Below are 12,435 nucleotides of genomic sequence, written 5' to 3' on the forward strand. Positions count from 1 at the left end.
TAATCCCAAACTCCTGGAATGGAGCCAAAGTAAACCTCATCCTTACCACTAGCATCAGCAGAAAATAACTCCTATGTGGATTCCCAAATAGTTCAGATAATAGAAATATCTTATATAGTAATGAAATGTTTAGATTTAAAAGATGGAATGGCCAAAATGAACACACTAGAAGTGATTACAAAAAATGGGTAGGCAGACAAGATTGAAATAATCTGAGCATCAAAAAGAATAATGAACACAACTGAGTGACACACATTCAACAGATAAAATCCTATGGGTCTATCATACTCAAAAAAGAGAAAGCCCCACTTTCATCAAAAACAAAATGAAACATCACACATAAACAACTTATTTGTCACCACTGAAGGTAAGTTTTACAGAAGACCTTAGTCTGAAAACTAGCAATTAAAGGAAGAAAATTAAGATGTACCATGCGTTTCTAGTAGGAACTATATTCCAAGGTAGCCAATAGTCCCAACTGATGAGGGTAAAACCCTGTTTACAGAAGAACGCAGCTAATAAATGTAGAAAACAGAAACAAAAAATTAGCATTTTATAGTCTCTGATAATTAATTCAGGCAGGGCTCACCACTAATGTGAAAACCATTACAGAAATACTGAGAGAAAATTATAATTTTTGCTAAATTTCATAGCATCACACATCCATCCCCCCACTCCGATTATTTGGTGGAAAAAATATAACTCTCTAATAAAGAAATGTGGCCATCCTTAACCCAGTGATCAATCTTAGAATTCCTAAGAGTGGAAGAACCTGATAATATCTATCTCCTGATATGATGCAATATGAAATAGACAATTTAAGCTATGAAGTACTACTGTCAAAAATGTTTAATCTAGACCTAATCAAGCCTTCAGATCCAGTATTTATTTTATAGGAAATAAAGGAACAAGATAAAATGCTAAAAAAAAATCCAGAAGATGGCAAAATTTTAGGAAGATGATCCTACTTCAAGAAGCCAATGTCATGAAGGCACCTGGGTGGCTCAGTCAGTTAAGCTCTGCCTTTGGCTTGGGTCATGATCCCAGGGGTCCTGGGATCGAGCCCTGCATTGGGCTCCCTGCTCAGCGGGTTGTCTGCTTCCGCCTCTTCTTCTACCCCCACCCCCAGCTTGTGCTCTCTCTCTATGAGCTCATGCTCTGTCTCTCTCTCTCAAATAAATAAAAAATCATAAAAAAAAAAAAAAAAAGCCAATGTCATGAAAGGAAAAAAAATGGGAAAGGGAACTATTTCAGATTTTAAAAAGACAAAAGCAATGTGTATGAGGGTTTTTTTTACTATTCTCCATACCTTTCTGCATTTTAAAAAACATTTCATTAAAAAAAATAAAGAAGGGCACCTGGCTGGCTCAGTCAATAGAGCATGTGACTCTTGATCTTGGGGTTGTGAGTTCAAGCTCCATGCTCGGCATAGAGCTTACTTTAAAAAAAAGAAGAAAAAAAAAAGACTTCTAGGCAGACTTGAAAAAAAACCAAAGAGAATTTTTAGGAATGAAAAATTTGGTTACTGAAATAACTCAGCACAAGAGAACTATTGAAGTACTTAGTATATTGAACAAGAGAGCTGAAGAAATCACTCAAAATGCAGCAGAGAGAAACAAGGGGGTGAAAACAGGAAAGGGACAGTAAGTGATATGAAGGACAGAATGATGAGGTCTCACCAGAATCCCAAAACAGAGAATGGAGAAGACACACTATTTGAAAAGCTAGTAGCTGACAGTTTTCCAGATATGATTAAAGATGTGGTTCCATAGATTTTTATAATACATACTAAACAGATTTTTTTTGGAAAAAAACTTGATTAAAACTGTATTAAAATTATAGAACACCAAAAACAAAGGAAAAAAAATCTTAGTAGCAGCCAGAGAAAAATGATTGTTACCCTGCAAAATAGCCTTACAAAAGTAAAAAATAAAAACATCTGTGGATAACAACTAAGTTTAGAACCAACAAATACCTTCTAAAGCATGTATCTCGGAAAGGATAATAATCAGAAGGAAACTGAAGTGCAAAAAGTAATAATAAGCAAAGAAACCAATGAAACATGTAGTTAAATCTTTTAAAAAACTGTCTGAGTAAAGTAATTTTTAGAAGTTTCTAACTTAGAAGGCTAAGAAAAAGGAAATGGAATGCTAGGCATAAACAGCACGTAAGCAGAGTTCAGGTGTTTTAAGGTCTGTGTATTATTTGAAGATGGTCAAGATATTAACCTTATATTTCAGGAACACATGGTAAAATTTCAGTTGTAGGGCGCCTGGCTAGCTCAGCTGGAAGTGCATGCAACTCTTGATCTTGGGGTCGTGAATTTGAGCCCCATGTTGGCATAGAGACTACTTAAAAAAAATTTGTTTTTAAGGTTGATCAAAAAGATAAAAGAATTAAAAAAAAAAACAGTAAAGTATCAGATAAAAATGAACTAAGAAGACAGACATCCTCGAAATTCAATAACCAGGAAAGTAAAAACATAAAAGAAAAGGCAGGAAGAAAAAAAAAATAGCAATGAACAGAAACATGAAAAAAATCATATATACAAAGCCCTTGGTGTTTTTATTCTTAGGATAACTTGGGGATTTGATCTTGGCAATTTTTCTTTTGTTCATTTTAATGTAAAATTAGTTTTTTAAACTTCACAGTAATCATACTGGTAGTGTTACTAATGGTGCAATTCTGAGACTACTGTGCTAATGAGATTTAAAAAATGAGTAGTTAAGGGATATTTTCAGTCTGTCATTCCTGTGTCTTTGAGAACCAGGCTTCTCAGCGTGGAAGGAGATAGAGATATTATAGGAGAACAGGTTAAGAACAGATCTACAGTCCTGAACTTGCATTTTAAACATGAAGTCATGAGGTATTTTAGCTATCTGAAAATTAGGCAAAGGATATTCAAGCTATTCACCCAAGAAGAAATGCAAACTGAAGATCATGTAAAAAAAAATAAGAAATTACTTAAAATCTTGTATATATGATTTTTTTCATGTTTCTGTTCATTGCTATTTTTTTTTTCTTCCTGCCTTTTCTGTTTTTACTTTCCCGGTTATTGAATTTCGAGGATGTCTGTCTTCTCAGTTCATTTTTATCTGATACTTTACTGTTTTTTTTTTTAATTCTTTTATCTTTTTGATCAACCTTGAAAACAAATTTTTTTTAAGTAGTCTCTATGCCAACATGGGGCTCAAATTCACGACCCCAAGATCAAGAGTTGCATGCACTTCCAGCTGAGCTAGCCAGGCGCCCTACAACTGAAATTTTACCATGTGTTCCTGAAATATAAAGTTAATATCTTGACCATCTTCAAATAACACACAGACCTTAAACCTGAATAGTTATAAAGAGAATGCTAACTTAAAAAAGGTATCATTCTTTACCCATCAGATTAGGTAGTATTAATACATTTTTGCTCAAAGCTGAAGAAGATGTAGGTGAATGCGCATTCTCAAACACCTCCCCCCACCAAAAATCAAGCTGTCCATTAACAACAGAATGGCTAAATGACATCTACACTATAGAATATAATGCAGTCATGAAAAAGAACAATGTCTTATTCCTTTGAAGATTTTGGCTATTTTTCAGATAGCCAAAGTTGCTGGAAATTTGACTATTAGGTATGCAGACATTACTGGAGATTATTTCTATACTAACAATAATATAATTGTAGATTTCAACTATGTTTACTGAGATGTAATAGTTTTCTACTCACTGATAATATTCTCATATTCCTAAATAAACATACGTATGCATTCACACATACATCCCACAGAATCTACAGACTTAAATTAACAAGTAAGGACTTCTAACACATGGTCTAAAATGAAATAATACATGTCAGTACAAAAAGTATGGTATGATCCCATTAAAATTTAAAAGACAAGAGAAGGCGAGTGCACCTGGCTGGCTCACTCAGTGGAGCATGCAACTCTTGACCTCGGGGTTGTGAGTTTAAGCCCCTGTTGGGCATAGAAATTACTTAAAATCTTAAAAAAAAAAAAAAGAGAGAGAGAGAGAGAGAGAAAAAGAGAAGGAAGGGATAAAACAAAGGAAAGAGACAGAAAGATAAACCTGGACTCAGAAAGATACGCTATCAATAGACTGTTAATAGTAATTATCCCCAGGAGCAAAATAAAACTATATCTTTCTCTTTTTGAAACAATGAGGATATACTCATTTATTCTTGAATAACCAAAGGATAGCAATGTAATAGAAAAAAAATAGAAGATGGACTTTGTTTGGAAAAGAAGATAAATTAATTAGATCCTTGATGTGTTGGCTGTAGTTGTTTACAGAGAATCAAGGTAAAGGTCACTAAGAGAGTATATGAAGAGTTAAAAGAGAATAAGGTTAAGAGAGGTATTACAAGAAAAGAAGGGTAAGAGAAGGCTAATGTAAGGAAACCCTACAGTAAGTGTGTAAGGAGACTCAACTGAAAACGGTATACTTGTAATAGTATGTCATGAAAACTAAAGAAAGTATATACTTCTATAGAACACTAAATTGTATTCTTTGTATTTAACTTTACTAAATACTAGTTAAATCACATGATATAAAGATAAAACTAAAGCAAATATGGACATAATGAAAGGAAATTTCCTTCTTGCTTTACAGCTAGTGAACTTGAGGGCCAATGTGGACAATATTTATCCCACCTTTCTGTATCCTATTTCTTACTAAAATAAGTATGAAGTTAAATCTACAGAAAGGGAATAAAGGACATTTGAACTTTTGCCTACATGAGGAAAAACGTATGTAAACAATCCATTTGATTGCAACCACTTTAATAACAGGTTTCATCAACAGTATATCATGCTTTAAATACTTAATGAATGAAGAAAGGAAACTCACTAAGCTCTGTGATAAGTTTAAGATTCTGCTGCCGGATATTTTCAAACTCTTGCTGTTTTTTCCGCATGTGCTCTTCAGTTACTGCACAGCGATCACATAATCCTGCTCTTAACCTAGGAAACAAAAACAAAATATTTTTAGAGTAGAACTTAAATGTTCTCACCAGAAAATAAGTATGTGAGATCATGGCTGTGTTAATTAGTGGATTCTTTCACTATGTATATGTTTACCAAATCATCAAGATGTACACTTTATTTGTCAATTATACCTCCATAAAGCTGAAATTCAATTTTTTACAACTACTAAAAGATATCTCCTTATATTTGAACTCTCAAGATTTTTATGCTTTATGAAGCTCTAAAGAACTGACTTGGCAAATACAGAGAAAATTATCTAGTTTAATGATGTATTATACCTTTAACATATTGTCGAATAGGCTGAAATCATGCCACAACATCGCTTTCTACAACAGATTGCAATTCTGAGTGGAATTCTTTAAATTCTGCCAATTTTAAACTCTATCTAAGGGAATTCATTTATTGAAAAAACTGACCTTGCTCTAATTTATGATAGTCAAAATATGAACTCCAGTCCAGTACCAAGGGGCTGAATTATATCTTAAGCAAGCTTGCATCTGTACTGCTCAGCATAGCATATAACACATAATGAGGGTTCAACTTTTTTAGCTGAATGAATATTAAAGGTCAAAGAATACAGAGCAAAAAAAAAAAAAAGTACTTCATATTTTGTTCTTTTCAGCATTAAAAAAAAACCCGATGTTAGAAAAATTCACAATGTACTATTATGAAAAACAAGTTTTAAAAATAGCTTTCACTGATTATTTGTGAGTGCTGAAGGGAAGAGGGAAATACATATATTGTACATAGGGGATGGGAAGTGGTAAAGAGAAAGGTGTACCTCAAAATGTTAATAATAGTTATGTTGTAGGTACCAGTATTATAGGAGATATTTTTTTCTTAGTGTTTTTCTCTTTTTCAAAATTTCTCTAATTATATTATTTGTTAATCAGGAAAAAGATATAGTTAAAAAGGAGACATATACCCCATGTTCGGAATTTGGGAAATATATAATCTGAGGTAATAATTTTAACTTGATAACCTGTCAGTAAGATACTAAGTATTTAAGTATCTATGGAAGTCATAGCATGGTAGTATAAGCCATGAATTTTATAAGCTAAGGAGATAAAAAATTAAAACCATACAATTAAAAAGAACCTATTTTTATATGAAAGTAAAACTCATATCAACAATGTTGATATGGGTGTAGAAAATAAAGATTAGAGATCATAGATAGGATGCATTAATAAAATCAGAATTCCTAGAATAAGAAATAAAGAATTGGACATCATAGTTTAATCAGAGTATATTCCAAAGACAGGAATTAGGACAGTCAAGATCTTTGAAACCATTTTGTATGATAAACATCTAAGTAAAGATGACAGAGTGAACATCTGCATCAACTTTTGCTCCTTCCCAAGATCCTACAAAACTACAGTAAAGATGTATGTATATTTTTAAAAGCCCAAACCCACCAGGACAGGCCTAATGGGAGAGAAAACAAACAAAAACCTTAAAGCTAGGCAGTGGGTGGACAAAATTGAAACTCCCCTGAGAATGTTGAATCCTAGGCCAATGACAGGAAAAGTTTAGAATTGTGTTGTCCAATAAGGTAGCCACAGCCACATATGGCTATATCAATTTAAATAAAATAAAAATCAAACTCAGTTATGCTCAAGTACTCAACAGCCATATGTCTAGATGCTACTGTATTAGTGCAGATATAAAACATTTCCATCATCACAGAAAATTCTATCAGACAGCACTGACTTAGAACCAACCTGATACACACTGCAGAATTTGCAAAGGTTAAAAAATTGGTATTCAGATTGAGTGATTTAAAGAATTTCAAGAAATCATCATACCAACATATTTTCTCCTATATTCTGAGCACTCAAGTGATCACCCCTTCCATTCCCAGCAGAACACTGGAAGTTTAGTCTGTTGAGGGTCTAAAACAGACACCGGACACTGGTTTGGGAAACAAGAGGTATAGGTAAGGATAGGAGTACAATAATGAAATGAATGTCTATGCAAGCCAAATTCTCAGACCCTAGCCTAGGCCCTCATCATCTATTTGGCTTCCAGAACTTTGGTAGCCATCCCTATTACACATTCCAGGAAGCAGAATGAAGGAGCCTGCTTTAGGAAATCAGGTCTAAAGATACTGACATAGAGAATTATCAGTGAAACAGACCAGGCAGATCACCTAGCAGTGAAGCTCATACCCCACAATTCCACTCAGAGCTTTTATCCACCTCTCTTAAATATAAACAGACAATCAAGATCAACAGACAGCTGAGAAAAGCTTATAAAGTAAAAGAGACTAAAGCAAATAAGACACTAAAAAAAAAAGAGGGGCGCCTGGGTGGCTCGCTTGGTTACACATCTGACTCTTGATGTAGGCTCAGGCTGTGGTCTCAGGGTCATGAGATAGACCTAGACCCCTGCACTGAGCTCTTGCATCGGGCTCCGGGGTCAGCAGGGAGTCTGCTGGAGATTCCTGCTCCCTCTCCCCTTTCCCCCCGACTCACACTCATGCACTCTCTCTCCCTCTCTTGCGAAAATAAATAAATCTTAAAAAAAGAAAGAAAGAAAGAAAGAAATGTAGCTTATATTTCTTTCTACATAGGGAGAAGGAAAAAAAAACACACCACCACCAACAAACTGTAAAGAATACTCTCAGGAGAAATAAAGAAGGTAGCAAACTATGAAATGAAAACAGGATTGCCATAAAAGGAAATAGTCTGAGAGCAAAAACAAAAAAATCCTAGAAATTAAAAATATAGCAGGAAAAAACCCAAACTCAACAGAAGGTGAGAAAATAAAGCTGAGAAGATCTCCCCAAAAAGCAAAGAGAAAATAGAAAAGATAAGAAAACTAGAGCATTAGTCTAGAATGTTTATCACACCAATAATAAGAGTTCTAGAAAAAGCAAGTTTTGGGGCAGGGGCAGGCAGAAAAGGAGGAACAAAAAAGACATGAGAAATATTGAAAGCAAAATGGCATAAATCCAACCATATTAATAATTACATTATTAATTGATAAAATACTCTAATCAAAAGGCAGAAACTGTCAGGACAAAAAAAATGATTCGACTTTATGTTATCTACAATAGACTTACTTTTTTTTTTTGAGATTTATTTATTTTAGAGAGAGAGAGAGATGGTGTGTGCACTCCAGAGTGGGGGGCGGGGGGCAGAGGGAGGGAAAGACAAAACCTCCAGTAAACTCCCCTCTTAGGGCAGAGCCCCATATGGCGCTTGTTCTCACCACCCTGAGATCATGACCTGAGCTGAAATCAAGAATCGGAGGCTTAACGACTGAGCCACCCAGGCGCCCCTACAATAGACATACTTTAGATTCCAAGATACAAATAGGTTGAAGGCAAAAGGATGGAAAAAAAATATACCATACAAACAAAAACCAAAAGAAAGCTGGAGCATCTACGTTAATTAATACCAGACAAAACAGACTGTAAGAAAGTGTTACTAGCATAGTGAATTTTATAATAAAAGGGTCAATTCATTACAAAAATAAAAGAATTATAAACATATGCATCTAACACTAGAGCCCCAAAATATACATAGAGCAAAACTGAGAACTGAAGGAAAAAACAAATTCAACAATAACAGTTGTAGACTTCCACTCTCAATAATGGACAGATCAAGTGAGATGGGAAATCAGCATCGATATAGCAGACCTGAACAAACCAACAACCACCCAGTCCTAACTGACATCTACAGAACACGCAACCAACAACTGCGGAATGCACATTCAGAACGTTTGCCAGGACCACTTCCTAGGTCACAAGACAAGTCTCAATAAGTTTAAAAGCACTCAAATCATACAAAGCATGCTCTTCTACCACAATGGAATTAAATTAGAAATCAACAACAGAAGGAGATATGGAAAATCCACAAATCCGTGAATCTTAAACAATGTACACCTAAATAAAACAATGAGTTAAAGAAGAATCACAAGGGAAAGTATAAAAATAGGCCATAGCATACATGCATATATAAAGCAGTGGTCAATAAACAATAAAAAGTTCTTGAATACTAAATATGTGATTATCAAAATAACTTTAATAATAAGGTTGGAAAATAGAATAGAAATCTTCCAGAACATGCAGGAAAAAAATAAGTAACAGAAATCAGAGAAAAGATGATAAAGAATTAGGTTATGACCGAGAAGTGCTCCAGAAGGACAGAACATATAAAAAGGGAGAGAGGAAATAACAGAAAAAAAATTGCAAGACCTTAAGAGATATCAGCCTTCAGTTTAACAGGTGAATGTCCAACACATTGAAGGAAACACACACACACCTCCCTCATGAAATTTCAGAATGATAAAAAGGTCTTAAATTCCAGGAAGGGAAAAAAAAAAAACCCTGTTACCCATAAAGGAAAAACATTAGAATGATATCAGTTTTATCAACTTTGGATGCTAAGAGATAATGAGAAAATGTCTTCAGTTTGGAGGAAATCTATTTTGAACCTAGAATTTTATGTCCATTCAAAATATCATCTAAATCAACACTAAAATAACATTTTTAGACATGCAAGGTCTCTGAAAATTTACTTCCTGTGTACTTTTCAGCAGTTATTTGAGGGTGAGCTATAACAAAATGAGCAAGAAAAACCAATAAAAGGGAAAGATAGGCCCACATTTTATCAACAATGTTCACTGGTATATCTTCAAGGTCTAAAATAGTGCCTGGCACAAAGCAGGTGCCCATCATTATTTGCTAATTAACATAAGTTGAAAGAAATAATGGAATTAATGTAGGGATCCAGAGAAGAGAAATTCCAGAACGGCAGTTTTAGTATAACCTAGAAAGTAAATGGTCCAAATTAGTATACAGGAAGTTTTTCAGCCCAAGAGATATGCCTTCAAGAAAAAGAACAAAAAAAATTAAAACCAATAAATAGAATAACTAACACATTACATAATACTAATGACATTGTAAGGAAAACATGTTTCCAATTTCAATATGAAAAAAGTAGTTAGAACTTGTAGGAAAAGCACAGCAAACTCATATAAATATGTCCTTGTCATAACATAATTATGGGCTGATTTGAGGGGCTAACTTGAGCAGCTGATTTGAAACACAGGAGAAAACAATCTATGTGGCCTGGACATTAGAAATAGTCTCCTTGAGTGGCACAGAGGTCAGGACATGGGATCTGTAGAGAAGGAAATGTTATCCTGGCTCAGCAGAGAGTATTTACAGAGTCAATAAATAAACACTGTTTACTATTTTTCAGCTTCTATAATTAACTTATAAACCAAATACAAAAGACTGAGATCCGGTAACAGAAAACAATGTAACCACTGTCAAGATTGTCAATATTTACATGTAAAGGTTCAGCTGAACACAGGGTGGGAAGTAGAAGACAGGAAGAATGATGCAGGGAAGGGTTAAAGTATCAATACCCTCCTGCAATATAGTGGTGAGCTCAGGGAGACTGTTCAGACATTTTCCTGTTATATTCCTGTAAAGACATACTGTTACATAAATGTATATATTAAGGTTCGAAGGTAAAATAGAATAACTAAAATAGTAACTATTCAAAAATATGCGAGGGATAAACAGTATCTTCATTTTCGTAGTAAGAAGTAAAAAGATATTGTCTCAAATTGATAAATCAAGTGTTAAAGTAAAAATACATCATTGATGGGTCGCATGGGTGACTTAGTTGATTAAGCAGCTAAATTTGGCTCAGGTCATGATCTCAGGATCCTGGGATGGAGCCCTGCATCAAGCTCCCTGCTCAGCAGGGAGTCTTTGTACTCCTCTCTCTGCCCCTCCTTCTGCTCATGCGCGTGCACTCTCTCTCAATAAATATATAAAATCTTAAAAAAAAAAAAAAGCAAACTACATCATTTAGAACTTTGAAAAACTAAGAACTGGGACTGACAGGGGTGAGAAAGAGAGGAACAAAAAAATTTTTATAGTAACTATACAATTTTATAATGTACATGCATTACCTGAATAAAAATTCAAAAAGGGGGAACATAAAATAAGCTAAATAGTATATTCCTTTCATCACAGAATTTTAATTTAACAGTATTATATTCTAGTAAACTTTCTATGACATCTTTTTGAGAATTAAGGTATTAAAAAGGATATACACTTTCTTGTCTTTCTGCTATAATACATATGTTTTCAGATGCTCAAGCATTTCTAAAGCTAAAAGTAAAGTGTATTTATGCCTTTAAAATTCCAAAGGAAATAAACTATTCCAAAACCAAGACACTATTAAACTGTTACAAGAGGCAACTCAATTTTAACTATTTGCTTAAAGTACCTGACATTTCATATTTACATTTCTCTTTTAAGATTTGCTCCAATTAATAGCTTAGGGTCCATGTAATAAACATTCAAATAGTTGACCCGACTGTGGTAAATAATTTATACAAGGAATTATTAAGCCATAAAGGCCGAAGAGAACACGACATTGTAAAGTCATTGAAGGGGTGCCTGGCTGGCTCAGTCAGTAGAGCACGTGACTCTTGATCTCAGCGTTGTGAGTTCAAGCCCCACATTGGGCGTAGAGCTTACTTAAAAAATAAATAAAAATTAAAATAAACAGAAAAAGAAAAGTCATTGTAAAACACTGAAGGAGTAAGTGGCACTGAACAATTCCGATGAATTATTTAAATGTCATTCTGCTAGTCAATTTGTCACAAAAAACTGAACACTATTGTTTCTAAGAAATGAAATCTAATAAATTAAAATGTCATGACATATCATCAAAAACAATCCCTTGGAATCCCTAGTTTCCGAGTTCAAAAATACCACTGATATAGACAGTTACAAAATAAAACAATATTCCCCAGCTTATTACTTCCAGTTTTCTCCAGTTAACTGCCATTCTTGATAACAATACCTGTGGAAAAGAGTCAACTCTCGATTGCTTCCAGATCCTAGTTTAAATTTAAGTGGATGTGAGATAATATGCTAGCTCCTATTTCCATCAGCAAGGTTCCACTGCTTTCCTCTTGCCTATTTTCCACTGAAGCTATCGAAGAAAGAAACAGCCTCAATTTCACAGGAGAATGAATGCAATTTCAGTCGCTATATACAGGTAACAGGAAAAGAAGAGTAATTCTACTTGTAAGATCAGAAAGCAACACACATTGTGAGTTATATGACAGTTTGTTCATAGGGATGAAGAAGTAAAACCTTTCATTTTGCAATTGGAAAACTCACCAGATTAACAAGTATGATCAATTGTTTGCTATACCCCAAAAAGATTTCCTCAAATTTATTTTCATTCAAAAGGGTTTACTGAACACCTACAATGAGTACTGTATGTGCTGAAATACAACAGTGGCCAAGATAATGTCTTTTCTTTTAGCGTTTACAGTGTATTAGAAAAAGAGAGGCAATAAAAAAGTAATTACGGCAAAGTATGATTCATACCATGACAGTGGAAATACGCGGTACTATGAAAGTGCCCAGTAGAACTAAACCCAGTCTACAAAGTCAGAGAGG

General features: G+C 34.2%; 1 protein-coding gene across 1 annotated transcript in view; it reads right to left on the reverse strand.

The window, feature by feature from the left end:
• The window catches only part of RBBP8 (RB binding protein 8, endonuclease), an 88,169-nt gene that overhangs the window by 43,373 nt on the left and 32,361 nt on the right, over nt 1-12,435 (reverse strand). Inside the window, exon 5 of the mRNA XM_008690697.2 lies at nt 4,855-4,967. Coding sequence (XP_008688919.1) covers nt 4,855-4,967 — 113 coding nt within the window. The remainder of the gene's footprint in view (nt 1-4,854; nt 4,968-12,435) is intronic.

The sequence above is a fragment of the Ursus maritimus genome, unplaced genomic scaffold (genome assembly GCF_017311325.1).
Source record: "Ursus maritimus isolate PB19 unplaced genomic scaffold, ASM1731132v1 scaffold_18, whole genome shotgun sequence".
NCBI classification, from domain to species: domain Eukaryota; kingdom Metazoa; phylum Chordata; class Mammalia; order Carnivora; family Ursidae; genus Ursus; species Ursus maritimus.